Genomic DNA, 27824 nt, shown 5'->3' on the forward strand with positions numbered 1-27824 from the left:
ATTCCTGTCTTACCCCTAGGTTCTTCATGACATTTTTTTTCCTTAAATTCCATATGTATGTGTTAGCATACGGTATTTGTCTTTCTCTTTCTGACTTACTTCACTCTGTATGACAGACTCTAGGTCTATCCACCTCATTACAAATAGCTCAATTTCGTTTCTTTTTATGGCTGAGTAATATTCCATTGTATATATGTGCCACATCTTCTTTATCCATTCATCCAATGATGGACATTTAGGTTGTTTCCATCTCCTGGCTATTGTAAATAGAGCTGCAATGAACATTTTGGTACATGACTCTTTTTGAATTATGGTTTTCTCAGGGTATATGCCCAGTAGTGGGATTGCTGGGTCATATGGTAGTTCTATTTTTAGTTTTTTAAGGAAACTCCATACTGTTCTCCATAGTGGCTGTACCAATTCACATTCCCACTAGCAGTGCAAGAGTGTTCCCTTTTCTCCACACCCTCTCCAGCATTTGTTGTTTCTAGATTTTTTGATGATGGCCATTCTGACCGGTGTGAGATGATATCTCATTGTAGTTTTGATTTGCATTTCTCTAATGATTAATGATGTTGAGCATTCTTTCATGTGTTTGTTGGCAGTCTGTATATTTTCTTTGGAGAAATGTCTATTTAGGTCTTCTGCCCATTTTTGGATTGGGTTGTTTGTTTTTTTGTTATTGAGCTGCATGAGCTGCTTGTAAATTTTGGAGATTAATCCTTTGTCAGTTGCAAATATTTTCTCCCATTCTGAGGGTTATCTTTTGGTCTTGTTTATGGATTCCTTTGCTGTGCAAAAGCTTTGAAGTTTCATTTGGTCCCATTTGTTTATTTTTGTTTTTATTTCCGTTTCTCTAGGAGGTGGGTCAAAAAGGATCTTGCTGTGATTTATGTCATAGAGTGTTCTGCCTATGTTTTCCTCTAAGAGTTTGATAGTTTCTGGCCTTACATTTAGGTCTTTAATCCATTTTGAGCTTATTTTTGTGTATGGTGTTAGGGCGTGATCTAATCTCATACTTTTACATGTACCTGTCCAGTTTTCCCAGCACCACTTATTGAAGAGGCTGTCCTTTCTCCACTGTACATTCCTGCCTCCTTTATCAAAGATAAGGTGACCATATGTGCATGGGTTTATCTCTGGGCTTTCTATCCTGTTCCATTGATCTATCTTTCTGTTTTTGTGCCAGTACCATACTGTCTTGATTACTGTAGCTTTGTAGTATAGTCTGAAGTCAGGGAGCCTGATTCCTCCAGCTCCGTTTTTCGTTCTCAAGATTGCTTTGGCTATTTGGGGTCTTTTGTGTTTCCATACAAATTGTGAAATTTTTTGTTCTAGTTCTGTGAAAAATGCCAGTGGTAGTTTGATAGGGATTGCATTGAATCTGTAGATTGCTTTGGGTAGTAGAGTCATTTTCACAATGTTGATTCTTCCAATCCAAGAACATGGTGTATCTCTCCATCTATTTGTATCATCTTTAATTTCTTTCATCAGTTTCTTATAATTTTCTGCATACAGGTCTTTTGTCTCCTTCAGTAGGTTTATTCCTAGATATTTTATTCTTTTGTTGCAGTGGTAAATGGGAGTGTTTTCTTGATTTCACTTTCAGATTTTTCATCATTAGTGTATAGGAATGCCAGAGATTTCTGTGCATTAATTTTGTATCCTGCTACTTTACCAAATTCATTGATTAGCTCTAGTAGTTTTCTGGTAGCATCTTTAGGATTCTCTGTGCATAGTATCATGTCGTCTGCAAACAGTGACAGCTTTACTTCTTCTTTTCCGATTTGGATTCCTTTTCTTCTCTGATTGCTGTGGCTAAAACTTCCAAAACTATGTTGAATAAGAGTGGTGAGAGTGGGCAACCTTGTCTTGTTCCTGATCTTAGTGGAAATGCTTTCAGTTTTTCACCATTGAGGACGATGTTGGCTGTGGGTTTGTCATATATGGCCTTTATTATGTTGAGGAAAGTTCCCTCTATGCCTACTTTCTGCAGGGTTTTTATCATAAATGGGTGTTGAATTTTGTCGAAAGCTTTCTCTGCTTGATGGTCCTATTTTTAATCTAGTGTGTACCTCAGTCCAGTGGAGCAACCTCTGCAGTAAAAGTACCAGTGGCTTTTAAGCAGATGTTAGCATGCCTCTGTGAGAAATTTGCAGCAGTGTGCACACTGCACTTTTGTCCTATATCCTTACGTAAATAGGAGGTCTGTGACTTGATATTGAAATGACCTTTCAGGCAGGATCCCAGTGCCACATGCCTGAACTTGTGTCTCAGAATAATTAGAAGCTTTGACTTACACATCTTGGTATACAGTGTTTATGTTAATTATAAATGTCTGAAAGTTTCCTGAAACTTTGTCTTCGTAGCTTTTTATCAAAGACAGACTGGAGTTTGGGAGGAGGGTTGTGGATTGTGGTCCTAAGCCTTTGATTTTCAGGCTCTCATATTTGGAATGAAAATTAAAATCTACATTTCGAGTTGCCCAGAACATGGTAGTATATTTTTATATTTTTCATTGTGAATAGGAAACTGTTTAGAATCATAGTCTTTGATACTTTTAAAATAATATTTCATTCTTAAGATATTTAGCTAAAAGAATTTCCAGTAGACCATGGGTTGCTAAATATAAAGGTATTCCCACTGACTTATAGGAAAAGCTCAAAATATTATAATTAAAATTGAGAAGTTCCTATCGTACAAAGGGATGCTCCTCCACGATTGTTTCTAAATCAGACCTCAGAATTTCTTTTCCCATGGTGATTAGTCCTGTCTCCAGAAGCTGATCCTGTGCCCGCCAATAACAGTCATTTCATTTTAACTCCCTCTCTTCATATTCCATATTCAAAGGCCAGTTTATAAGAAAATGCTTCGTAACCATTCTGGAAGAAACGATTGACTCCTATTTCACTATCTAGACAAGCTGTGGAATAGGTTCCTGTATATTAGAGAGAGGAGCAATAAGTATCCACAAGTTCCTCTGAAAGTCTAGTCTCTGAAGTGGGGACTCTGATCCCACTTTAGCTCTGACCCTCAGCAGTCCTACAGGCTTTGGTCCACTCAGAGGTCCCCATAGTTTAGTTCTGAAGCCCCCACTCCTTCACCCCTCCTGCCTGCCCTAATTGTCATACACAACCTGCTCTTTCCATTAAGGCTTTGCCCAAGGAGCCAAACTGTTAGGCCAGCTATAAACATGAGTACTTTTTGTACATACATTTCATTCTGAAGAGTATATTCAGATATTAATGCAAATAAAATTTGTATCTAATTTATACCATCTCCTTCAGGAAATTAGATATACTAAATCTATAGACCGTATAATTTAAGCTTTTGAAATTTTAAAGATATGAAGATTGCTAGGCAACATCTTGCTCTCAGATCTTTTACAGGAAAAGCCTGAGATTAGGTCAGGCTGTACCATCTGCATTGCTGTTGATCTGAAAACCACAGAGGAAAGGAGATGTAGAAACTTAGTTGTGGCAACTCAGAACTTCATGTTCTCATCATTCCTTAACCTCCAACCCCACCCCAGCTCCTCAGCTGGAGAAAAATACCATGATATGCATCAAGATTCACCTTTGGGTTCCATGATGAACATAATTTTCCCTGATGCCTGCTCCTGCCCCTATCTGCTCACTGCTCACGTACACACCACAGAGTGGGACAGTGGGTTGGAGAGACTTCTGAGAAGTCCTGCTGTCATTCTCCATGCTATTACCTCTTTTTTTCTTAAACGGGTACTTTTATTTCTTTAAAGATACCATTTCCCCCTCCACTTCTTCATTAATTTTCAGAAGTCAATAAAGTCAGAATTCCCTGACTTCTTTTCTACCTCTAGCTCTAATCCATAGTTTCTTAACTTGGGCCTTACTGACATCTTAGACTGGGTAACTCTTTGTTGTGGGACTGTCCTGTGTACTGTAAAGTGTTGGGCACTGTCTCTGGCCTCCAGTAGACGCCAGTAGCACCCTCCCACACCACATGTCCCCGGGGGGCAAAACTGCCCCTTGTTGAAAACTGCTGTTCTAATCTATGTGGGATACAAACTTTCAAACACTTCAGTGGGTATATAGCATGGGTTGTGTATTTTTTTTAATTTTGTTTCTGTATGATCTGATTCTTTCCTGTTCTGTTCATTATGATATTTTTTAAATGACTATAGCTTTTTTCTATTCAAGATTCTTTTAAAGAATAAGAATATGAAAGTATTCTATGCCCACCATCAGGCCAGACCCTAATGCTTTGAGTGGTGTGCACAGTAATTAATTCATACAAGGTATTTTTGTTATTAAATCCTCCAAATTTACACAAAGACATTCTGTGTGTGTGTGTTTAAAAATGAAAAAAATGTATAGGAAGATAATTTTTCACCTTTAGAAGTATAAATATTACTTAAGAGGAATCACAATTTAGATGATAAGAAAGGAAAAATCTACATTTAAATATTATAAAGGTTCGTTAAGAACTTTCCTGAATAAAATGCTCTGTTTAGTAGATGTCTGAGCTTAAGGACTCCAGTAATTAAGTTAAAAGTTTTCAGTGAAAGAATACCGAACATTTGTAGAATTTGAGTACAGACTCTAGTCACTCCTGCAAAATACAAAAAAACTATATGCTTCTACTCTTTTAAAATACAACTTAGAATCTCCCAAAACGGACAGTCTTTCATACTCTGATACGTAAAGTGCTCCTGCATTCCCAGACCTGAGCCGCACAGGAAGGAAGACCTTAGGCCTAAACTGAAGCCAGAGCCTGGCCTGGAGATGAGCCTACAACCACTGTGGAAAATCTCCCCAACCAGGTTCTGCAGATCTACAGGGACAGTTGAGGGGGAAGGTGAATGGAAGTTAAGTCAGTCATGGCTGAGGAAGGGATGTCATTCAAGTGTTCACACCTACATTACCTGTCTACCTCCTGTCCTAGACCTTAAGGAAGCTTTGGGCTACCGGGCACATCCCTTCTCTGACAGCAGAGCCCTGCTATTATTAGGAAAACAAAAGCAGACGTCAGTGAATGCTGTTTCACCAGCCTGTGGACAGACTTGCTGTTCCCTTGCATCTCACACAAGCATTCCTTTGGCTCCTGCTCTGCTCCCTCTCTATAGGATTAAGAAGTAAAACGTTCCATTTCATTTCACCAGTGTGTGTTTGCTGACTAGGTGTTCAGTTTGCACACCCAATAAGACAGCCTGATGAATACTTACAGAGTAAATTAAGACTTGTTCACAAAGTTCCAGCATTTTAGAACTAGGGGAAATTTGGGGAAATAAAAGAGTAACTTTAGGGCCCCCCAGAGATATAATTTATAGAGTGGATAATTAATGTAGAAGCTTGTTACTCTAGCAATTAGAACTAATTTAAAAAGGGAGTCAAAGATAGTTTAAATTCATGAGTGATGGAGGATCTATGGAGTATTATCTAATATTCAACATTTTTGGTGAAATTTAGGCTCTCGAACTCTACATGGGTCTTCTGAATGAATCTCCTTTGAAAAGATGTTTACCTTTGACTTCTTTCTTTTTTCTTCTCCTTGTTCGTTCATTCCTTCAACAAACATTTATTGCATGTCTGCTATGTACCAGACACTGCAAATTGTCTCCCTTCTTAGCTTTCTTCACTCTTTTAGGGGGAGGGGTATGGGATGGAGTTGGTGGCTTTAAATTATTTTCTGTAGATAAAACATTAGGAGTCTTTTTAGAGTGAGCAAATCAGAGTTGCAGGATGTCCTCAGGGCCAAGTAGAGTTCATACACGCTTATGCTTACTAGCATATTCATGAGTGATATATATGTGTATATATATATATCTGGCAGCCAGTTAGCTCTGAGTCTTAATCTTCCATTGATGTAAAGGGCAGATTTGGAGGAGACAAAAGAGAATTAGAAAACACTTTCTCCCTCCTTGCTTGTCTACTGAATTGCCAAGACCATGTATTTGGAGGCTGGAGAGCAGGAAGTCATATTTTACTTTCTTTCCAATGCATCCTATTCATAATTATCATCTAACACCATGGTGGCCCCTGTAGACCCAAGGGAAGAAAGGTCTTGGGAGCTGGGAAGAGTGGAGCAGTTGAAAGACAGAAGTTTCCAGCTCATTTATTCACAAATGTTTATTAAGCTCCTCCTATGTGCCAGGAAAATGTACCCAGTACAGGGGTTCAGTAATCGAGAGCAACCCTGTCCCTTCACTTCTGGGGCTTCCCATCTAGCAGAGAAACCAGACCTTGAGCAAGAGCATAGGAAACATCTGCCTGTTCCACAGTGTTGCCTGGGGCTCAGCCTTGGAGTGCCCTGCAGAATAATCTCTGTAGGCTGCTGACCTTGTTCTGTAAACATGAGGATGAGTACAAGAATCATAGGGCAGGGAGAAGCACCCAGCTGCGTTTTGGTGTGAATGTAATTATAGTAGTCACCTTATGCTGCTAGTTATTCTTCAAAAATATTGCTCCAAGAAGTAAGAATTAAAATGAAATGCGTATGTAATAAGACAGCAAAAGATTGGGATATGGACTCTATCTTGAGACCATCTAAATATCTAGAAGCTATTTAGCAGCGGGTCATGTAGCCAAAGGCAGAACCTGTGTATCTCAAAAGAGGAAGAGCTTTTTAGCGAGTTCACTAATAACTCTTCATGTGAACTGTAACCATTTTCTAGTTTGAAAAGAAGGGGGTTCTTCTTATAAACTAATTACTGAGCCAATATGATTACTGACACTTTAGGATAGAAAATGGAAATAAGAACGTGGTGAGTTAAAGCATGCTTGTCAGATTCCTTGAATGATTTGGTAATATAAATGCTATAAATTTAGATGCTCAAGAGGGCTTCGGTAAAAAATGAATGTCGCTTGAAAAACATTTAAGTCAGTCATCAGATCATTCTATAGCAAATTTATAATTTGAAGTGTTTCTCTCTTTGTCCCCCTTTTAGCTTGTCAAAATCCCTAAAAATGATCCCCCCAACGAAGTGCATACCTTTAACTTCTATTTGTCAAATGTGGGTAAAGACAACCCTCAAGGCAGCTTTGACTGCATCCAGCAAACCTTCTCCAGGTAAGTGCGTTCCAAGGTATGCTGAAGGGAAAATGATTTTTCTTTGAGGGTTTTCTTTTTTAATTCTACAATAAAATACATGGTAGTCATTCCGTAAATATTTACTGACTTGAATGGTAGGGCTTATTTATTTATTTGAGAAATATTGAGCACATACTATGTGCTAGAAATTATATTTGTCACTGTAGGATACAATCACAAAAATTTTAAGATTTTTGCCCTTGAGGAATTTTTAAGGTATAGATTTTATACCTATAAAACATGGTTTATTTTGTTTATTTTAATTAAAGACAAGTTTGAGGGGTTTTTAAATTTTTATTCACTGAATATAAATAAGAGTGTTTATAGTATCCTCAGGACTCACACTCATAGATAAAGGAGGAAAATATACGTGTGTCTTATATATCCCCTTCCTCCTTCGCTGTGCAAGGCTTGTTTTAAGATAGGTTTTTAAAAATCTTTATTCTGCAGCAGAATGGAAACTAGAAATTAACCCCAGTATAGCAGTCATTTCTGATTTTCAGGGGAAAAAAGGAGGGAGGAAGACAAAAATACACACCCATAGCCCAGGGTACCCACTGGAACCCTTATCTACTTAGGTCCTCTGTAAACACTAAGCTACTTGTTACACTCTTCTTTGCTGTGGTTGTTTCTGATTAAAGAACGGCCCCTCATGGGAGTTTGTTCTGCCTGTGGATAAAGACAAGGCCTTAGAGCCCCCAACCTCCCGAGAAACACTGACATTGGCCGAAAGTTCCCCAAGGCCCCCAGGGCCATCCATCCCTATCTCTCCTCTGTGTCGTACTTGAAACTTTAAGTGTTTGCTGTGTGTGGGAGAAAGGGAAGGGAAAGTTGTGTTCCAAGTAAGCAGGGAAGGCAGAGATACAAAATAAGACACTTCACTGAGAGAGGTCTAAATTTCTTCTCCCATTTAAGGCGACTAAATAACTTTTTGCTTTATCTTAATCTGCCATTTTCCCTGAGTATATGTTAATTTTGCTTTCTAAAAATTGCCTTCCCCCAAACTTACATTTTTTGGTATAAATTGCATGAGTTTTAGACTCTGTAGACTTTTCTGCACTGTCCACAGTGATAGCCACTGGCCACATGGGGCTATTTACATTTCAGTTGATAAAAATGAAATAAAATTTAGTTCTTCACTCATACTAACTACATATTATAGGCTAAATAACCACATGGCTAGTGGTTCTCATAGTGGACAGTACAAACACAGAACATTTTAAATTGCAGAAATTTCTGTGGGACAGCATTGTAATAGATCATAGAATCACCAAGTACAAGGGTCCTCGGTGATTGTGTGGTTCCACCCCTTCACTTCACAGGTTGCATAGCTGGTTGGTTAGTGACTGGGCTGAATGAGAACTGAGTTCTAACTCCTACTTCAGTGTTCTTTACATACCACAGGGCACACCGATTTCTAATAGTGCCATTACCTGTAACACTTGTCTTAAGAGAATTATTTTAGTACAGTGAGAACATTTTGACATCAAACTGAACTATGTCCCATTAGGAATTTCGTTAAGGAACTTAATTCCCTCTTCAAAACCAGGCCTATCATAGGTAATATGGTTTCTCCGTTACATCACAGATACCCTGTGTGTTTATTTCTACCTTGTTTGGAGAAAGATTTAAGGTCACTTTATAAAACTATACATGATGTGCCAACAGAAAAGAAACAATTATTGTGAGAACATTGTCATAAATACATTCGTATGATCCAAGTGTGGTATGAATATAAATTGAAATTTGCCATCATAAAAACAAAAGCACTCAGAGTTCCAGTTTTTATCCTGGCAAGAAAACCTTTTTATAATCTGGCTCCACCTTTTCTATTCAGTTTGATTTTTTATTTTCCATATATCTTGTCTCTCCTACAGTTGTGCAAGCTCCTTAAGGGCAGGGGCTTTCTTACACTCATTTTCCAGTCTTACAGTGTTGGCTGAGCTCCATAAATAGATGTTCAAAAAATATATATCAACTAGTCTCCTTTCTTATCTTTCTTTTTAAATCTCCTTGGGCCTCGCTTTTCTCATATGTAAGATGGTGGAAATCCCACACTCAAAAATTCCTTGAATCTGCCCATTCACAGGCCTAGTGAAAATACATAATACAGCTCTGTAAATAATGCATACTCAAGTATAGGAAACAGTGAGCTAGGCTAGAGAAGGACTGTAGGAACATTTATGCACATATGTCAAAGTATTTAAACTTTTAAGGTAACTAAGTTCAAAAGGGATGAGTGGAGAATTCTGGAGAGTACCTTCTTGCCCACAGGGTTTATAGCTGTATTTTGTAAAGATCTGTTTCTTGACCTTGGATGGTGAAAACTGTATCTTCATTGTGATTGGCAATAGGTTCAGCTTATTCTCACTATGTAAATTACTTAGTAAATCATAAGGGGAGATGTTGAAATTCAAACTTCCTGCCACCAGACCTTCACACTGCAGACTTTTCTCTACTGCAGTCTTTTCTTCCTACTCATCCTCCCTCCCTACCCCTTCCTTTCTCTCCTTTCACTGGATTTTCAGCTCAAGTAGGCCTCATTAAAAAAGACAATAAAAACAAAAACCGGGCTTCCCTGGTGGCGCAGTGGTTGAGGGTCCACCTGCCAATGCAGGGGACACGGGTTCGTGCCCCGGTCCGGGAAGATCCCACGTGCCACGGAGCGGCTGGGCCCATGAGCCATGGCCCCTGAGCCTGTGCGTCCAGAGCCTGTGCTCCGCAACAGGAGAGGCCACAACAGTGAGAGGCCCGCATACCGCAAAAACAAAAACCAAAAAAACCCAAACCCGCCTCCCTTATACTCACTTCTGGACCCGAAGTCTGGCTTCAGTCCCCGCCATTCCACTGAAATATGCTTCTCGAAGAGAGCCTTTACCTCCTTGCCCATGAACCCAGGGGATGCTTATTGGTTCCTTATTATTCTGGACTTGTTGCCAACATTTCACACTGTGGACCACTCTCTGATTCTTGAAGTATTCTATTCCCATGGCTTCCATGACACACTGCTCTTCTAATTTCCCTCTACCTCTTTGGTCTCCTGTGGTCTTTTTATCTTCCTATTGATTATTTTAAATATTAGTGTTATTCACAGTCCATTCCCTCCTGAGACTGCTCCTTACTTCTTCAAAGTCACCAACCAGGTCCAACACTGAATTCATTTTCTCTCTCCCATCCGTACTCCGGTGTCTCACATGGCAGCTCCACACACCTAGTAACTTGGGCACAGTCTTTAACGACCACCCACCCAACCCCCACCCCCGACCCCTGGCCATGGCTAATCTCTGACCAAATCCTGTCAATGCTGCCTCCTCACTATCTCTGGAATCTGTTTACTGTTCTGCATTCACACTGCCCTACCCTGGTTCAAGCCATTGCTTCTTGTCTGTAATCGTTCAGTAGCCTCTTAACTGGTCTGCTTTCACAAGAGTGCCCCCTTCCTTCTAATCTGTTCTTCATCCAGATTGATTTTTCTACGGAATAAATAAGACTATTTTCAGTCTCTGTTATTCTTGGGGAAAAGTCCAAAATTTATACTATGACCTCCAAAGCCCTGTGTGATGCACTTCTTATACCCTCTTTTCATCCTCACCTCTAATTGTTCTTGCCAGCTCCCTTTGGTCAAGCTGAAAACCTCCTCCTTGTTCCTCTGGGCCTGCACACATTGGTTATCCCTTTAGAACACTTTTGTCCTTCCCCCTTGTCTAGTTATCCCTCTAGATCAGCTCAATCACCACTTCCTCTAGGAAGCCTTTGCCTTGCCCACAAGTCCAGGTGAAGTACCTTCCTGGGGGTTCCCTGTTCCCTGTCACTTGTCACACTGCATCATAATTTCCAGTGTGCTCATCCTTGTCGCCCATTAGACAGAGAGCTCCTTGAAGGAGGGACCGCATCTGTCAGTCCTTGTCACAGCCCAGGTACCTCACACATTGCCAGGCACACAGTCTCTCTGCCCAATAAATATTTATGAGAAGAACGAACTGATTTTTTTAAAATAGCATTTGTACAGACAGTTATTAGCAACTTACAAAAATTTTATCAACCCTTATTTCTTAGCATCATAACAAAGCTACTTCCAATTAAGTTAAGAAATAGAATATCAGAGCTGTAGTGACATTTTCATTACTTCTACATTCTAGTCTGTTTTAAGGCCATAATAATTTCTTTTTAAAATACTAGCATAACTGTTACCATAATCCCCTAATATTAGCATAATACTTTGAATACAGAGCCGTCTTCCTGGCCAGTGTTAATATTCGTGATTGTGTAAATAAAAGGTTTCTTTTTTTAATATTTCTGCAAAAATCTCCTGTCCAGTATTTTTCAGTATTTGCTATATCAAAAGATCATCTTATAGAGATTTAACAATGGTAAATATAAAGTTACAATTTTTTAGGGTATTTGGGTGAATAGTAATAAATTAAACTATGATATTTGGCAGTACTTTAGCCTTAAACTTAATATTTTATTAAAAATAAAAGGCATTATTATGGTGGGTCTGTTTCATCTAGTCAGTTCTAAAGCATACATATTATGGTTCCATTAAAAGTAAACTTTTAACATTTCTCACACCAGTGGTAGATAATTCTTTTAAAAATGACAGTAGAACTACAGTGCCCATCAAAACTCTGGTCTTCATTCCAAGTACTGATTCTTTTTTTTTTTTTTTTTTTTTTTCAACATTTCATGGATTTGGTCTCTGAGATCTCATTTCACCCATTCTATCCAGAATATGGAAAAAAAAATGTGATATCAAATGAAGAGGAGAAACTTAAAAATTTTTAAGTAAGCTTTACATTTTAAAATGACTAATATTAGTTATTTTGAATTGCAAAGTTATTATTAAAGCTGCTGGTTTTAGGATTATACAATTTCTGCTTGCCTTTATTATGCAAAATGTGGGACATATCTAACAAGGCACCATCTTACCTGACAGCTCTGGAGCATCCCAGCTCAATTGCCTGGGATTTATACAAGATAAAATTACAGTGTGTGCAACAAATGACTCGTATCAGATGACACGAGAAAGAATGACCCAGGCAGAGGAGGAATCCCGCAACCGAAGCACAAAAGTTATCAAACCTGGTGGACCATATGTAGGTTTGTATAGATACCTTTCTCCTTCTTGCTGATTGATTGGAATCATTCAAGATCACTCTAGGTAAATATTGGTAATATTACTTAATGAAAACACAGAAATTAGTTTTCAGAACACTTTGAAAAACATGGTCAAAAGTCATTTATTCTCTTCATACTGCTGATAAATTGAAGAGATTGAAAAGTTTTATTTCTTTCATAAATCCCAGATCCTCTACTGGCCATTTGTTATTACTTTACAATCCTGGGATCTGCTCAAGTTACTTTATTATGTGAGATTGTGATAGTGGTACTGTTGTGTTTTCTTTGTCACTGGATGATGTAATTTCAGTGGTGGACAGTATAGTTCTTATTTTGTACTTCTGGAGAGTTATTTTTATAGTAAAATCTATTAGTAGAACTTATGAGTTTTCTATTAGCAGAATTTCAAAGGATCTTTGCACAACAAGGAGTTTTTATTGCAAAAGTATTAAAACGTGCTTATAGCAAAGCATTAGGGTGATGCCTCTTTGGTACCTCAATTGTGATGTCATCTCAATTATGGATCCTCATCCTCATCTCTCCATTAATTAAGAACCTGCCCTACCCCCATCACCTTTATCATCAGCTCACTCAAATATCCATCAAATCGAGGGGAATTAAGACCAGACCCGCAAGTTGAGTCTCTCCTTTACGAGCAGTGACCCTGACAGTTTTAAAGAGTTAATTCACAGTGACTATTAACAGTAATAGAGTCACGCAGAGTGAGGATGAGCTCTATGAGGCCTCGGTCAGTTTAATAACACAAGTCACTGGATAGTAAATGATGAAAGGATATTAATTTGAAAATGTAAATGCTAACAAAAAGTCTCTTGAATAACCAGATCCCTTAATCAACATCTTTCCATGGTTTGGTATAATTCTACTTCTGTATTTTCCCATTGCTGACCCAGCTACAATACATTCAGCTTTGAGAAGCTCCACTAGTATCTTTAATAAGTATTTCTTTGGAACAGAGCCAGTGCTCCTGGGACTTGGTGCTTAGCTTAGATACATTTAGTTTGGTTTAACAACAATTCATGGCTTCCCCAGGTATCTGTACCCACGGGGCCCAGTTTCTGCCCAGTAACTTACTAGCAGTGAGATTTTTCATCTTCTCTTTCCTGCTGAATGAGGTAACAACTTCCAACCTCCTTTCTTTCTTTCTTTATTCTCATAGGTAACTTAATTAACTTTAGTAGGCTAAATCTCAAATTGTTTTAAAAATGTACAAGATCTGCTGCTCTTAAATTTAAGTGCACGCTATGAATTTGCCGTCCCTGTTGCTTTGAGAGTGTTTTTTAAGTCCAATACTACCAATTTATAAACAGTAAGACAAATTGGTATGTTTGACAAAGGAATAGAAGACTCCAGCAATCAAAATGATTCTTTTTTCTTCCCAATATAACTATCTGAAAACCTTCACCTTGATTTACTCCAAAGCTTGAAAATTAGCAATGATCACCGTACTTTTCCATTGAAAGATCCTTGGGCGTCCCCTATGTCCATGTGTTTTTGTTTGTTTTGATAGGGTCGGTACAGTTCATTCCCAGCTTACACAAGAGACTTTTCAACACCCAGAATTACACAGGCCATACATGCCCTGATGGTATGGGAATTTTGGAACTTGCAGGGTTTCGTATAGGCACTACAGATAATTTATATACATTTTTTAGAGTGACCACATAGAATTTGAGGTTATCTAAATTTAAATCTGAACCAGATTACATCTATGCCATTTTAAGAAGAGCACACATATGTTCCCCCCCTGCAGAGCCCCACAGTGACCTCTGCCAGACAAGTGCTCTGTTTAACCTTCTCCTCTGTGCTGTGTCCTCTGTGCCCTGGGCTACTCACCATCACAGCAGTGTTCTTCTCTGGTCTTAAATCTTGTCATTAACCTCCTCAGCCCTTTATTCTCTAGGTCAAGTAACCCCAGCTCCTTTTAACTTTCCTTAATATGGCCTGTATCCCAAGCCTTTAATTATTTTTATTGCTCTCCTCTGGACTGCCTCCAGTTCTTCACCTCAGAATTCCAAACTGCACACACTACTCCTAAGAAAAGACTAATCAATTCTGAATACAGTAGAGCAAAAGACTAGTATCTGGATTGGCTTTTCTGGTGTTTCTTTTTGATTTTTTTACTCTTCCTTGTTATGGCATGTTTTGATCTTTTTCTTCTAACTGTATCCATTGCCAGGCCTTTACCATGTTTCTTTCCTTCCAGGCAGTTTGTATCCTCCTGCTTTTTTCAGTATCTCAAAACTGACCCATTTAGTTCTTTAAAACGCTAGTCAGTCACCCTTCAATATTAATATTACTCAGCACTTCCTGAGTGCTTGCGATGCACAAGGCACTGGTTAGCACTTCACATGTAGTTATTCATCTAAATCTCACAATCACCGCATGAGCTGGGTTATGACTGCCTCTCCATTTTACATATCAAGTTGTTGGTATCAGCAAATAGCAAATGATAAGAGTTTGGCCTCATTAACAAGTTATGTTTCTTTCATAAGACAACAGGAGATACCTCTTTAGTTCTTAATTGAATATATCATATAAAATGACACCAAAAGCTGACCTCTGCCAGCTTAGAAGCCTTGCAGAGCAAGGTTTCTTTTAATAGTGTCAGCCCGAGTAGAGGACAAATAGGAATAATGTTGGTCTCACTGTGGGGGGTATGGTGGCATCATCCAGTCCTCTGATAGTTGAATTAGGGCACAAGCCCAGTTTAAGGAAGGGAAGGCTGTGCTCTTAGGGGTCAGCTTGCCTAGGCAACCAGGAATGTGAGCTTCTGTGACCTTCTAGTGGGCTTGGGGTGAGGAATGGGGGAAGGCCTGTTTTGCCTGGAGAGGAGCACAGGAGAAGCTTTAACCTAGAAAACATTGTTATTATTTCTTCAGTAATATTTCCAGTTCTAGTTATGCCATTGATATCAATGATGAGCATTGTTGTGTTGTTATAATCCTTCCCCATTGTTTAAAAAAAAGAAAAAAGAAACTTATCACTTCTAGTTTACCAGTATCTTAAGTCTGCTCACTGACTCCTATCTAAATTCTGGAAATTTATTGAATTGTAAATTTTGGTTATTTTATATACCTAATATCTATTTAGGTATATAAAATAACCCAAACAACCTGATTTCTAGGATCCTTTTTCCAGTTTTCCCAACTTTTCCCCCCATCCTCCTTATTTTTGATGTTAGTACATGTTTGAGTGACCTTGGACAAATCAATTAACATCTGGAGACCTTAATTTTCTCAAATATTAAAATAAGGGGTTTGGGGCTTCCCCGGTGGCACAGTGGTTAAGAATCCACCTGCCAATGCAGGGGATACAGGCTCGAGCCCTGGTCCGGGAAGATCCCACATGCCGCGGAGCAACTAAGCCCGTGCGCCACAACTACTAAAGCCCGTGCACCTAGAGTCCTTGCTCCGCAACAAGAGAAGTCACCGCAATGAGAAGCCGGCACCACAACGAAGAGTAGCCCCCGGTCACCACAACTAGAGAAAGCCTGCCTGCAACAACGAAGCCCCAACGCAGCCATAAATAAATAAATAAATAAACTTATAAAAAAATAAAAAATAAATAAGGGGTTTTGCACTTAGATAACATCTAAGGTCCTTTGTAGTTCTAGCAGTCTATGACTTGTTTATATATGTTTTGATAGTAAACCTTTTGAAGAAGTGATCTCAAATGCTAAGTAGTGGAGATGGATTTCATTGCAGTGGATTATGTATTTAACCATGACAGAGTCACACCACTGTCAAGGTCCTGCCAGTGTTTTTAAAACCTTGGGTCAGTGTTGCCAGGGTTTTTAGTTAGGTTCCACAGAACAGAAAAACAACTGCAGAAGATGGTTGCCGTCCCTGCTCTCTTTCTGATTGTCTGTTTTAACACCTTCCTTTCAGATTGTTTACTCAGAGTCATTAGACGGAGGGCTAAGTACTTTTACCATCTCATATTAAATGGAGAAGCTAGCAGTGGACTCCTTGTTATGAAACAAAACGGTTCAGATGTAGTCCCAGATTACCCAACTCTGTCCGACCCGCTGCTGCTGTTTATATAAGGAGCCCAGGGAATTGATTAGCAGTTGGGTCTGGAAAGAGAATTAGGTTCTCCCACAGGCTTTATTAAAAGGACTTTTCTGAGGCAAATGTAAAAAATAAAAATAAAACCTTTCTTCTGCCCACTTTGAACCACATTTTCCTGCTCTTTTTTTGCTTTAGCATCTCAATTCTGTAACTGCTTAGAGTACTAATGTTTTCTTCATTTATAGCCTTTCTTACCTTAAATCAGAGGACTCCTTCCTGGTTGAATAGGCACAAATTGATGGGGAGGCAGGGAGCAAGTGATCTTTGTGCAAAACTCTGTGGCCCAGTGTGGCTGGATTCTTCTTTCATCATTTGAAAGAAATGGGTTACCCTACAACTTGCTGTTTAAAATGAGGTAAAGGTGAAGTGAGTGTTTTGTGGGTAGGAGATTCATGGACCAATGATAGCCTAGCATTAGGCCCCAGGTGAGACTCCAATGCTGTCACATCCCTGTCCAGATTCTAATTTCTTGTTAGCCATCATACTTTGACCCCTTTTAAGGGCAAAGTGAACCTCCCTTATTTGGTAGCCCTATGTCTACTTTGGGAGGGTGGGGTAAACTCAGGAGACCTAGGGGCTTTCCTGAGACTGTGGACCAGAGGTTGGTGAGACCTACAGAAGAGGTAGGGCAGCCTGCAACACAGTGATAGTCCTGTTTTTGTTTTTATTTGTATTTGCCTTCCTTGCTGGCCTGAATTCATTCTAAATGACCAGTCATGGTGTATGTGAGTTTAGTTAAAAACCATTCTCTGCTCATCCCGCTCCCTAGAGACGAGTGTGGGAGAGGGATCCATAGTCAGCTTGGTTTGGGGAAGTAGAAGTTAAACAGGTTTCAAGGGGGAGGGGAGTGTGGAATTGATAGCGTTTCCTAAACTTGTCTGACCTAACTCTATTCTTTCTTTCCAAAAATTCCTATTGAAATTTCAAGGAAGTAGTACTGTTTGCTAACACTATTGCAACTGAGAAGTGGTGGGTTGGAAGGTTTGCAATTGCCACTTTAGAAATTTCATTGTGTCTTCAGGCTCTGGCAGCCTGGTAATGTGCAAAAATACAGCACAGGCCACCTTGATTCTGCTCCTCTGCTGTCTGCTTGTTCACTTGCTGTCATTCACTTTGACACTTTGCTGGTCATTTCACTTTGCAAGTCATCAAAATCTAGGTCTGCTGATAGACAAAGCAGCCATAGCACTGCCTACAGGAAGCTTGCAGCCTAACATGAAGCAAGGGCAGACATTAGGCATTTGTTCATAAAACCTTTCCAACAAAGAAGTACAAGTAGGAAAACTTGGGTATTAATCGCAGAACCTTCCAAGTGCTAAGTCAGCACTCTACTATTTGAGCTTATCCCATTGAAATCCTCAGTTTTCTCATCTGTGAAATAGGACCAAGGCCTACCTCATCAGGTTACTTTATGAGACTTTATATGTGTAAAGCTCTTAGCACGGTGTCCCTCCCCCTTCCCATAATTGGTGCAAGGTAGATATTAGTTCCCTGCACATCTGACATTGATCTAACTATCTCTGAATTAAGAAAAATACAGAAAACAGATCTAAATCTATCTCCAAATCTCTAATTGTACCTTAATTTAATAGCTTTTCTTACCACTGGGCAGTGACCCTTTAATGTTGAGTTCCTTTGTTGTGCAGTATTTTGATCTGATATTTACAATTGGTTACGTCCAGATAGTAAAGAAATATAAGAGCCAGTGAGACCTTTCTTTCTCCTTTAGGTAGGATTGTATCAAACAAACAGCCCCTCTGGCCAGGCCTTGGGAACCCAGCATGGACAGAACTACTATTCAGTAAAGCTCCTGCCCCATTAAGCTGTTTTCACCCAAGCCAACAGCGCTTTAGAGACTGCTTTTACTTATCCATTGTTTCTAATTGCTAGTATTGTCCCTAATGCAGTTGTTCCACCTTGTATGTCATTACCAATTCTTCCCCCTCTTTAACCAATGGGCATAGAGTTGGAAGCTTTAGTAGTGATGTATGAGATTTCACCTCAGAAATCATAAAGCGAGGGTCTAATACAGTTTCATTCTAATCTCTCTTTCTTCAGCAAGGAATGGTTACCAGGTATTGTCAGTGACCAGCCATGTACTGTTGGCTTCACACATCCATACAGTATTCAGGTCACTACAGCCCACAGTATTTTCTAGAAATAGCCACTTGCCAAACACTTGTCATTGTTAAGTTTGAGCAGAAAGTGTGTTAATTATGTGAATGGCACTGGCCTGTGCAGAAATGGTGTGAATGCCTGCTTTTAGCACTTTCCATTCCTCTAACTCACCTTGTAGTCTCAGCACCACAGAGGAGAGATCTGCTTGTCTGGCCCTCTTAGACTGTGTGGTTGGTTGGTTGGTTGATTGGTTTTGTTTTTGCTTTTTGACTCCTAGAGTATGTTATATCTGTTGAAAAGGAATATCACTCATGAATGCCCTGGTGAATGTTGACCCCAAATTATGCCTGACTCTCCTCTTTGTGGCTTCTGAATCTGTGAAATTAAGCTAATGACTGAGCTCAGCCAACAGTGTGTCCTTAGTGAGATAGACAGGTATTTTTCACATTTCACATATTCGTTGTATTCCTATCTGCCAACGAAATGACATACAATATGTAGGTTTAAGTTCTGTAAGTAGCACAGGTGAGTATGGAGATTACTTTATTTCCACTTAACATCAAATGCCTACAACCTTAAAATTTCCAGTGTGTTGCTATGGTGTGTGTCACTAATTATTATCCATGTGTATAGCTAAGTGGCCAAAATAGTTTTATAATACATATTTATTCCAATAAGTGCTTCTGTCAGAAAGTTCTGAATCTACATTTTAGGCCATTTATTCAGAATGCTTTCTGTTTGCATATCTTTTTAAAGTGAAAACTGAAATATGAAGTCTTTATTCCTTCCAGAATGAAGAGGTACCTAAATCAGAGTTGTGGAAATTGAGATGCTCACTATATTATCACCCGCAAATGTGTAACAATGTCATTTCTACTGGACTTTAGGGAAAAGAGTGCAAATTCGGAAAGCACCTCAAGCTGTTTCAGATGCAGTGCCTGAGAGGAAAAGATCAACCCCCATGAACCCTGCAAATACCATTCGAAAGACACATAGCAGCAGCAGTGTTTCCCAGCGGCCATATCGGGACAGGGTGATTCACTTACTGGCACTGAAGGCCTATAAGAAACCTGAGCTGCTAGCTCGACTGCAGAAAGACGGTGTCAATCAGAAAGACAAGAACTCCCTCGGAGCAATTCTGCAACAGGTGAGGACGGCTGGAGAGAGTTCCTTCTGCTTACCTTCTTGTTGGGGAGTTCATTTAAGAAGGCTTGTTGCCGTTATTGTTGTTATCATTATTACTGAGGTAGAGAAATTTCAGGATTGTTTTGATCAATGGTATATGAATATTAAGTTAAATCATCCTGACTTAAACATTTAATTAAAAACTAATTGAAATGTAGACATTTATACTAGGTTTTATAAGTTAGAGCCTTCTGAATTATCAAGTTTCGAGTCATTATCTTCATTTGGGTTAAACAAACTTTGCCCTGAAATTCCATTAAAAAAAAGTAAATGAAGTTTTGGTTATCTGCTTTTAGTCTTGAATCCGCTCAACTATTGCCATAATTTTTATTGGTTTATGTAGGTGAAATTATACAATGTGTTTTTATCAGTCTTTGGTCGGTATAAGCTAGACTATTTTTACCTGCTAAATAGTTTTGGATGTGTCTTGCCCTGCATGCTGTTTTCGCCTGTAATACTCTGCCTTTTTCAACCATTGGGTATGCTGAAATCAGTCACCTGTCTTCATTAAAGGATATGAATATGTAAAGTATTAGCACTGATCAGTTACCGTATAATCACAAGCTTAAGTATAAAAGTAAGTAATTTTGTTAAAATCAACAGTTCATCAGACTGTAGCTTCCTGTATTTTTTAGAACGACTTTGTGTCATAAATGTTGATTAGTATTCAAGTCCACCAGAAATGGAAGTCTGCTTTCTTTATTTTTTTCTAAAGCAGTAACATTTCCAAAGTTGTTCTTAAATTTTGTCATTAAAAAATAAAATAAAATAAACCTGCAGGTTTTCATGTATTATTCAAAGAATAACATTTTTAAGTCCTTTTCATCTGTTTTCTCTTATATTCAAGACATGATACCAAATGTCATGAAAGAGTAAAACCATAATCTCCAGTTCTGGGTTAACCAATCCCCAAGGTATCTTTGGCAATTTCAGGGATCTTATTAAGTCATTTGAGCACTATTGGAAACACTTAATTTAAACCCATGTGTCACATAGCAGTTTTAAGAGCTCAAGAGACAGGATGAAAGAATGAATGAGGATGAGGGTATAGGTGTGTGTGTGTGTGTGTTCAGTTTTTTATTTGGGGAAGCGGGGAGGTTCAGGTTATAAGTCAAAATATTTGGTGACTGAATCTCCAGAAAGGTTGTAAATTACCTCCTAGGTTAGAGGATGAGAGGGCAAAATGATGGCAGAGGCAGTTCACCCAGAGGCTGCTACTGATGTATGTCAGTAGTCATGTGATCATGAATATGTGTATAGATATAATTTTTAAATGTAGGTATACTTAATTCCTGAGCAAGTGGGATATGAGTATCATTACTATTGTTTATTTGATAGAATCTAGAGCATAGTCTCATCCTAGCTCCATATTAGAATCCCTTAGAGAACTTTTTTAAAATGCCAGTTCCTGGATTTCGCCCCAGACCAACTAAATGGAGCAACTGAATGGATATTGAGCCATTGACTGAGATGGGGAGGGATGGAAAAGGAACAAGAGTATGCAGAGGAATCAGGAATCCTGTCTTACATACATACTATTTGGACGATGTCTATTAGACATATCCAAATGGAGATGGATATTCAGTAGGTAGTTATATATATATAAGAGTCTGGTGTCCAGAGGACAGTTGAAGCTAGAGTTATAACTTAGGAGCTAGCAGAATATAGATTGTAAGATGGTTGTATTTATTCCACTTCGAGAAATCTGGTTGTATCTCATGTTAATTTATTTGCAAATTTGAATTTTAAGATAAACCTAACATTTTCTACTGTATATCAACATTAATGTTAGTATTCAGCTGAGCTGTGGGAAAAGCATAAACTATCATATTATATTTTATAGTACTTTTAGAAGACACAGAAAGAAGTGAAGTTATTAAAAAAGACCATTCCAGTAGGGAATGAAAAGAATATCTTTCTGCCAGCATTGAAAATGACTCGTGGTTCGGCCCCTGAATCCATACATTCATGTTGTTAATGGAGCCTGAGCCTGGATACACAAAGAACCGTAGTTAAGGGATAAGAAAAGATTACACTTGCAAATAATAACAGTAATGTGGGGGTTATTTTCGTTTCTGTTTCCGTTTATTGGTTTGGGGGAATTTCAAGGACTTTGAAAGAGTGGTTCTTCAGGAGAACTGGCAGCTATAACGAGCAAGCTTAGCAAGCCAAGAAGATGACAGACAAGATTATCAGAATTGATACTGTTTATGGAGATAATTTCTGTTGATTACTGGATAGGAAAGTTTGTAAACCAACATATGGGCACTGTTTGGTTTCTACTTAATACAAGTGATCAAGGACTTGTAACTCAGAAGTAATGGAATTAATAGCCAGAAATAAATAATGAAGATGTTAAGAAAACTGTTTTGGATTCCTTTGACTAGAAAAAAAAATGATTAAAAGAAAAAATCTTCCTCCACTTTTTGCATAATGTAGGATTACTATTTAACAAATGCAGTGGCCATCCAGGAAAAAAATATTTAACTATGTATATAAAGTTTTATTTAATTCCCCAAATGAAGTCAAAAAGCATTTATTGAGATCTGGCATATGCAAAGCTAGCAGTCCCTTGGAGCCATTTGATATAGTTATTTTCAGTATAAATCCAAAAGGTTGCCTGTTTTAGGTTAAGAAATAGCAAAAAGAACTAATGCTCTCTTTTCACACCATGTACCAGGTAGCCAATCTGAATCCTAAGGACCTCTCATACACCTTAAAGGATTATGTTTTTAAAGAGCTCCAAAGAGATTGGCCTGGATATAATGAAATAGACAGACGGTCATTAGAGTCAGTGCTCTCGAGGTACGTTCTTATTTTTTTTTCCTTTAAAAATTATGCAAATAAGTAATTATTATAGTCATTGTTATTTTAGTATTGAGATGGGAAAAACGAAGCAAGGGTAGGCTTTCTATCATGAACATTTGAAAATTGTCCCCCTAACTGGAACATGTGTGTCCTTTCCAGAAAACTAAATCCATCTCAGAATGCTGCCAGCACCAGCCGTTCAGAATCTCCTGTATGTTCTAGTAGAGACGCTGCATCTTCTCCTCAGGTATTGCATAAAATTATATAATCATAGCCCTGAAATGGACTTTAGGGGACACCTTGTTCAGGTTTTCTGATTTATACGTGAGAGAAATGAGACCCAGAAAAGCCGCACAGCTTCCCTACCCAAAGTTCACGGCAGAGCTTACTCTAGAATTCAGGTCCCAGCTCCCAGCCCAGAACTCTTTTTCACCATATAACACTACATTAAGTCAAGGTACTTAATGTCTACTCTGATTTTCAATCCTTGAAGTTCACGTTTTGTTGCAAGATTATCTACTTTTCCATTTGATCACTAACTTATCCAGTCCCATATCCAGTCTTAGATTATATAGAAAATAGAAGATATTTAAATTTATCTGAAGCACGTTCTTGGGGAAAAATGTTTTTAAAATAAGCAAATAAAAAACTCTGCTATTTCCATATGTTTTCTTAAAGTACTTTTTGATTAGATCCCAATCAGAATATTCCAGTGCGACTCCATTCCAGCTTAGAGTTTCCCCCCAAAGATTCAGTTGGAAAAAGATGGGGAGATCCTGGGCGACATAAGAGGTCAAGCCCACCTGGTTCTCAGACAGCCTTGAACTCTCTCAGGTCTTTGAGACTGGCAGTGAGACAAACCGCTCTACCCCAGTGCTGTTGACAGAGTGCTCCTTTCTCTGGACTCCCCTCCCAAGGCTTAGGGAGACAGGACAGATGTGTTGAGAACAGTAAGCGTGCCCTGGGCAAAAGGCTATTCACGTGTCAGAAAATGTTAGAAACCTATTGTGAGGAACAGAGGAGGAACAAAATAAAAGCAATTCTTTCCTTGCATGTATGTTGTCTACAGAAGCCTCAAATGCCAACTACTGTAAAGCTACTTATACTCTGATCTAATTATGTACTAGGTGTGAGATCAGTGGCCCTAAATTCAACACAGAATAAATTAATGTGATGATTAACTATTATTTTCTTTCAAGCTGAAGTTTTAGCCACAGTATTACATTGGATGTATGCTTTGTACTTTTCAAATATCTGACTTTCCTTTTTATTTTAAATACTGTTATTGTTGTTGCTGGATTGGGCTAATATTAGCATGATTTTTGAAATTTTTTGAAATAGTAACTCCATATAATTTTTATGGACTAGTTATTCAGACTTATCTTCCAATTCAGTGAAAAGATATATTTAAGGGAGAAAAAATTGGATGGCATTTCAGCAATGATAGAGATATGTAGAGAAATTATTCTGAATGTGCTGGTTGTTGCCATCTTAAGACAGCCAAAATATGTATAACTGGAGCATGTTAGCACGTTCGAAGAGATCAAGTAAGTGTAGGCTTATTGCCCTGTACTTAACCCTTGTTGGTTCTGACAACCAATAATGTTAAAAATTGCTTCTTCCTCTCACTGAATATAACTAGGTCAGCTGTGGCCAGCAGAGGAAGGAGGCCACCTCTATTTAATATACTCCTGAGTGGTATAATCCACATAAATTGGCCTAGTGTCTCAAGGAACTTAGGGTGGAGCTGTATGATCAGAAAGTATAAGTACTTCAAGAAACATATTTGCCAGATTCTGCTTTTTTACATTAGACATGAAAATTTATTGTAGATTGTTTGTGCTTAAGCTTGGAGGATGGTTAACACAGTGCTGGTAATGAATTTAAACTGGTTATAAATTTAAGTATGAATAAAATTACTCAGTTGTTCTTCTAGTAACGAGTGACACATGTATTGAATTTTAGTGCAAACTGGCTCATCTGTTTTCCCTGTTCCCCCCCCACCCCAGAAACGGCTTTTAGATTCAGATTTCATTGATCCTTTAATGAATAAAAAAGCTCGAATATCTCACCTGACAAATAGAGTGCCGCCAACATTAAATGGTCATTTGAATCCCACCAGTGAAAAATCTGCTGCAGGCCCCCCGCTGCCCCCTGCAGCCGCTGCCATCCCCACGCCTCCACCGCTGCCTTCAACCCACCTGCCTGTCTCCAATCCTCCTCAGACTGTAAATTCTCACTCCAATTCCCCTAGCACTCCAGAAGGCCGGGGGACTCAAGACCTACCTGTTGACAGTTTTAGTCAAAACGGTAGTATCTATGAGGACCAGCAAGACAAATATACCTCTAGGACTTCTCTGGAAACCTTACCACCTGGTTCAGTTCTACTAAAATGTCCAAAGCTTATGGAAGAAAACCATTCGTCTCACAAAAAGTCCAAGAAGAAGTCTAAAAGACACAAGGAAAAGGACCAAATAAAAAAGCACGACATTGAGATGATTGAGGAAAAGGAAGAGGACCTTAAAAGAGAAGAGGAAATTGCCAAGCTGAACAACTCCAGTCCGGATTCCAATGAAGGTATTTTGCATTTGTAAAAACCAACTACATGGGTTAAATGAATGGGAAGAGCAGACTATCCTGAGTATGAGATTATGCTGCTTATAATTAGTAATGCTTTTTTATCAAATGACCTTCCGTTTAGTTATTAATCTTAGTATTGTCCTTTTGAGCAAATTTTTTTCTTGCATTTTACAGCAGTCATTTTCTGTCTCTTTTTAGCCAACTATTAAACATAGTTTCTATGTTTCTTAAGATGGTGACATTTGAAAATGACCCTGTCATCCTCCAAAGACCCCCTTTTAGAAGGTGAACTTTGTTGTGCTTTTCCAGAGCTGTCACAGTATTGTACAACCTCAACATGACCTATTATATGCCATTCTTGAACTGATTTAACCAGACACACAATTAGCAATAAAAGTACTCAGGTCCTTCTTTACCAAGAAGCAGGGTCAACCCTGCTTTAATTAATAATAGCACAGGGGAAATGTCAAATTCTTTATAAAACAGGCGAGGTAAAATTATATATGCAGATCCATAACATCATCTTCATTCAGAGTGAAAGCAATTTGTCTTCTGCAAGGCTGTTGGTGATTAGCTTGATCGATCTTGGGTTTTTTTTTTTTTTTTTTCAATTTTGAGAACACTGTTTTAGTTAGCAAACATCAACCATTATTAATAAATTTAACCATTTCAAGCTTTTGGAAGCTTTCAAAGCCAAATATCTAGAGACCCAAAGAAGCCTAAAATAATGCTTTACCTCTAAAGAAAAGCTAATCAGTAGAAAGACTGCTTACCTGAGGGTAGTGATCTTTAAAACCTAATGACACAATTAGATTTCTCTTATTTTATATATATAGAACTTAATGTCTTGCATACCAACATACAGAAGATTCAAAACCATCATTTAGGACTGCTGCCCATTTTAAACCCAGCATAACTAAGGTAAAATTTCCCAGGAAAATACAACTTCAGAAAAAGTACCTTAAATGATTAGACTTTAAGGAATTTTATCTTTCTGTAATTTGCCCACAGTACTGAAAGTCTGTAATCCTTAGATTTAACTGACCATTTTTACCATAGGAGAGAAGCTTTGATTATGGAATAGTATGATGCAGTACCTTTATTGACCTGGATTGAGGATATTGCTTGTCAAAGCATATCTGTTGAAATATGTAGATCAGAATGGTAGTATATAGTGGCCCAAGAGGTAGGTGTAAGCTTTTTCCCTCAAACACTATCGTACTTGAATTTGCCAGATCAGGAAGAGAAAAAGAGATACTAAAACTTCATGTTCAGAGTTAGTAAGCCAGATTCCTGGGTATGCCCCACTCTCCACACTTCCCACCATCAGATGGTAATCCTGAGTCAGAGACTGGATCCCAGAATGTTGAGCACTATAGCAGAGTTCGAGTTTTCTCAGAGCTGGAAACCGAGAGAAGCAGGCCTAGTCTCTGAATCCTTCACTGAGGATGTAGTACCTTTCAAAGCCAATCGAGATTATCACAAACTGAGGATAGATTCAGACCTACGTCCTCTGCTCTACTGCAATTTATCTGGTGTCTGTGGCAAAGGAGAAGCCAGGTGATGTGCACTTGATGCCTTTTCCTTTAAGGCTCAGGCTGTTGTAAAAACAAGCTTTTACCTAAGCCTGAATCAAATACACACACACACGCACGCACGCACACGCACGCACGCACACGCACGCACACAAAATAAGCCCACAGAGTCTGCATAATTTGTTTAGTGCGCTTTGTCCTTTAAAATATTAAACCAAGAAATTATTAAATTCTCACTTGTTTTATATTGAACATGTATGTTTTGCTAGCAGGCAGGGTTTGGGTTCGAGTTATTAATTTAATTCTACTTTGAATGATAAAAAATTAACCTCATAAAAAAGTCTAAACATACCCTCTGGAAAATGGTACCTTCGAACAAATGGAATACTGAGGGGTTTTATACACTATCACAGTGCAGTCCTGAGCAACTGGCACTTTATTTTGTCCTCTTAAAAACAAATCTGTGCAGTATTATGAGGGTTAGAGATTAGAGGAGTAAAAATTGGTGTTCACTAATAACTTATTTTAAATTACTTTAAACTGATAGGAAAACTTCCTGCCCAATTCCACTGTCTTCATACAAAAAGAATAGCAGTAAAAATACAGCCATCGAAATAGTCTGCTACCTGACTTCACTATCTTATCTGCCTTGTTTGAATCCTATGAAAAGTAGATGTTGATGTAAAGTTTGTATCTCCCGTTGTCTGGCTGCATCTGCCACCACAATCTTTGAATTGCTGGGCAGATGCCACAACTGTTGTTGAAAGAATAGAAGATTGACCTTGGGTTAAGATGGAATTCCTTTATTGTGCAGACACTGCAGTAGCCAGGGTGCTTTCAATGCCTGGCGTCGGTTCTGCTGGCGCTGGTCATAGGGCCTCTATTGTTCTTGTTCAATTGTATTCCTTGCTCACTATTGCTTATTGAGATGGAAGAATAGAATTTGAGGAAAAGTGTTCCAGATGTTTCTGATCTATTTTAGAATTATAGGCATTTTGTAACCATACCCTTTGGTGAACGCTTGAATTTTTTTTCTCTGTAGGAGTTAAAGAGGATTGCACTGCCTCCACGGAAGCTTCTTCAACAGTTGAACTCCCAGATTATTTGATGTAAGTTCAGATGTCTGCTGATGGGAGAGAACTATTTAATTTTAGAAAGTTTGCAAATTCTTTTCTCATAATTTGCAAATCAGAAAAGTAGGAAGTTCCAGAAATAGAGTCCTGGAGCCACCCCTGCAACTGAAAGGCTGCCATTAAGCCTGCTCGTCCCCAGTCCACCCGTGTTGGCTTGAGCAGGTTGTGCCTTTCCCTGCTGTGAGCTC

The 27824-nt window shown here is 38.6% G+C and overlaps 1 protein-coding gene across 1 annotated transcript in view; it reads left to right on the plus strand.

Annotated features, from left to right (window-relative positions):
• The window catches only part of ELL2 (elongation factor for RNA polymerase II 2), a 71167-nt gene that overhangs the window by 36372 nt on the left and 6971 nt on the right, over positions 1–27824 (plus strand). Inside the window, exons 3-9 of the mRNA XM_060009133.1 lie at positions 6926–7047; positions 12005–12168; positions 19283–19542; positions 22261–22385; positions 22548–22635; positions 24398–24965; positions 27546–27612. Of these exons, the coding sequence (XP_059865116.1) occupies positions 6926–7047; positions 12005–12168; positions 19283–19542; positions 22261–22385; positions 22548–22635; positions 24398–24965; positions 27546–27612 (1394 nt within the window). The remainder of the gene's footprint in view (positions 1–6925; positions 7048–12004; positions 12169–19282; positions 19543–22260; positions 22386–22547; positions 22636–24397; positions 24966–27545; positions 27613–27824) is intronic.

This window comes from Delphinus delphis, chromosome 3 (assembly GCF_949987515.2).
Source record: "Delphinus delphis chromosome 3, mDelDel1.2, whole genome shotgun sequence".
Classification (NCBI taxonomy): domain Eukaryota; kingdom Metazoa; phylum Chordata; class Mammalia; order Artiodactyla; family Delphinidae; genus Delphinus; species Delphinus delphis.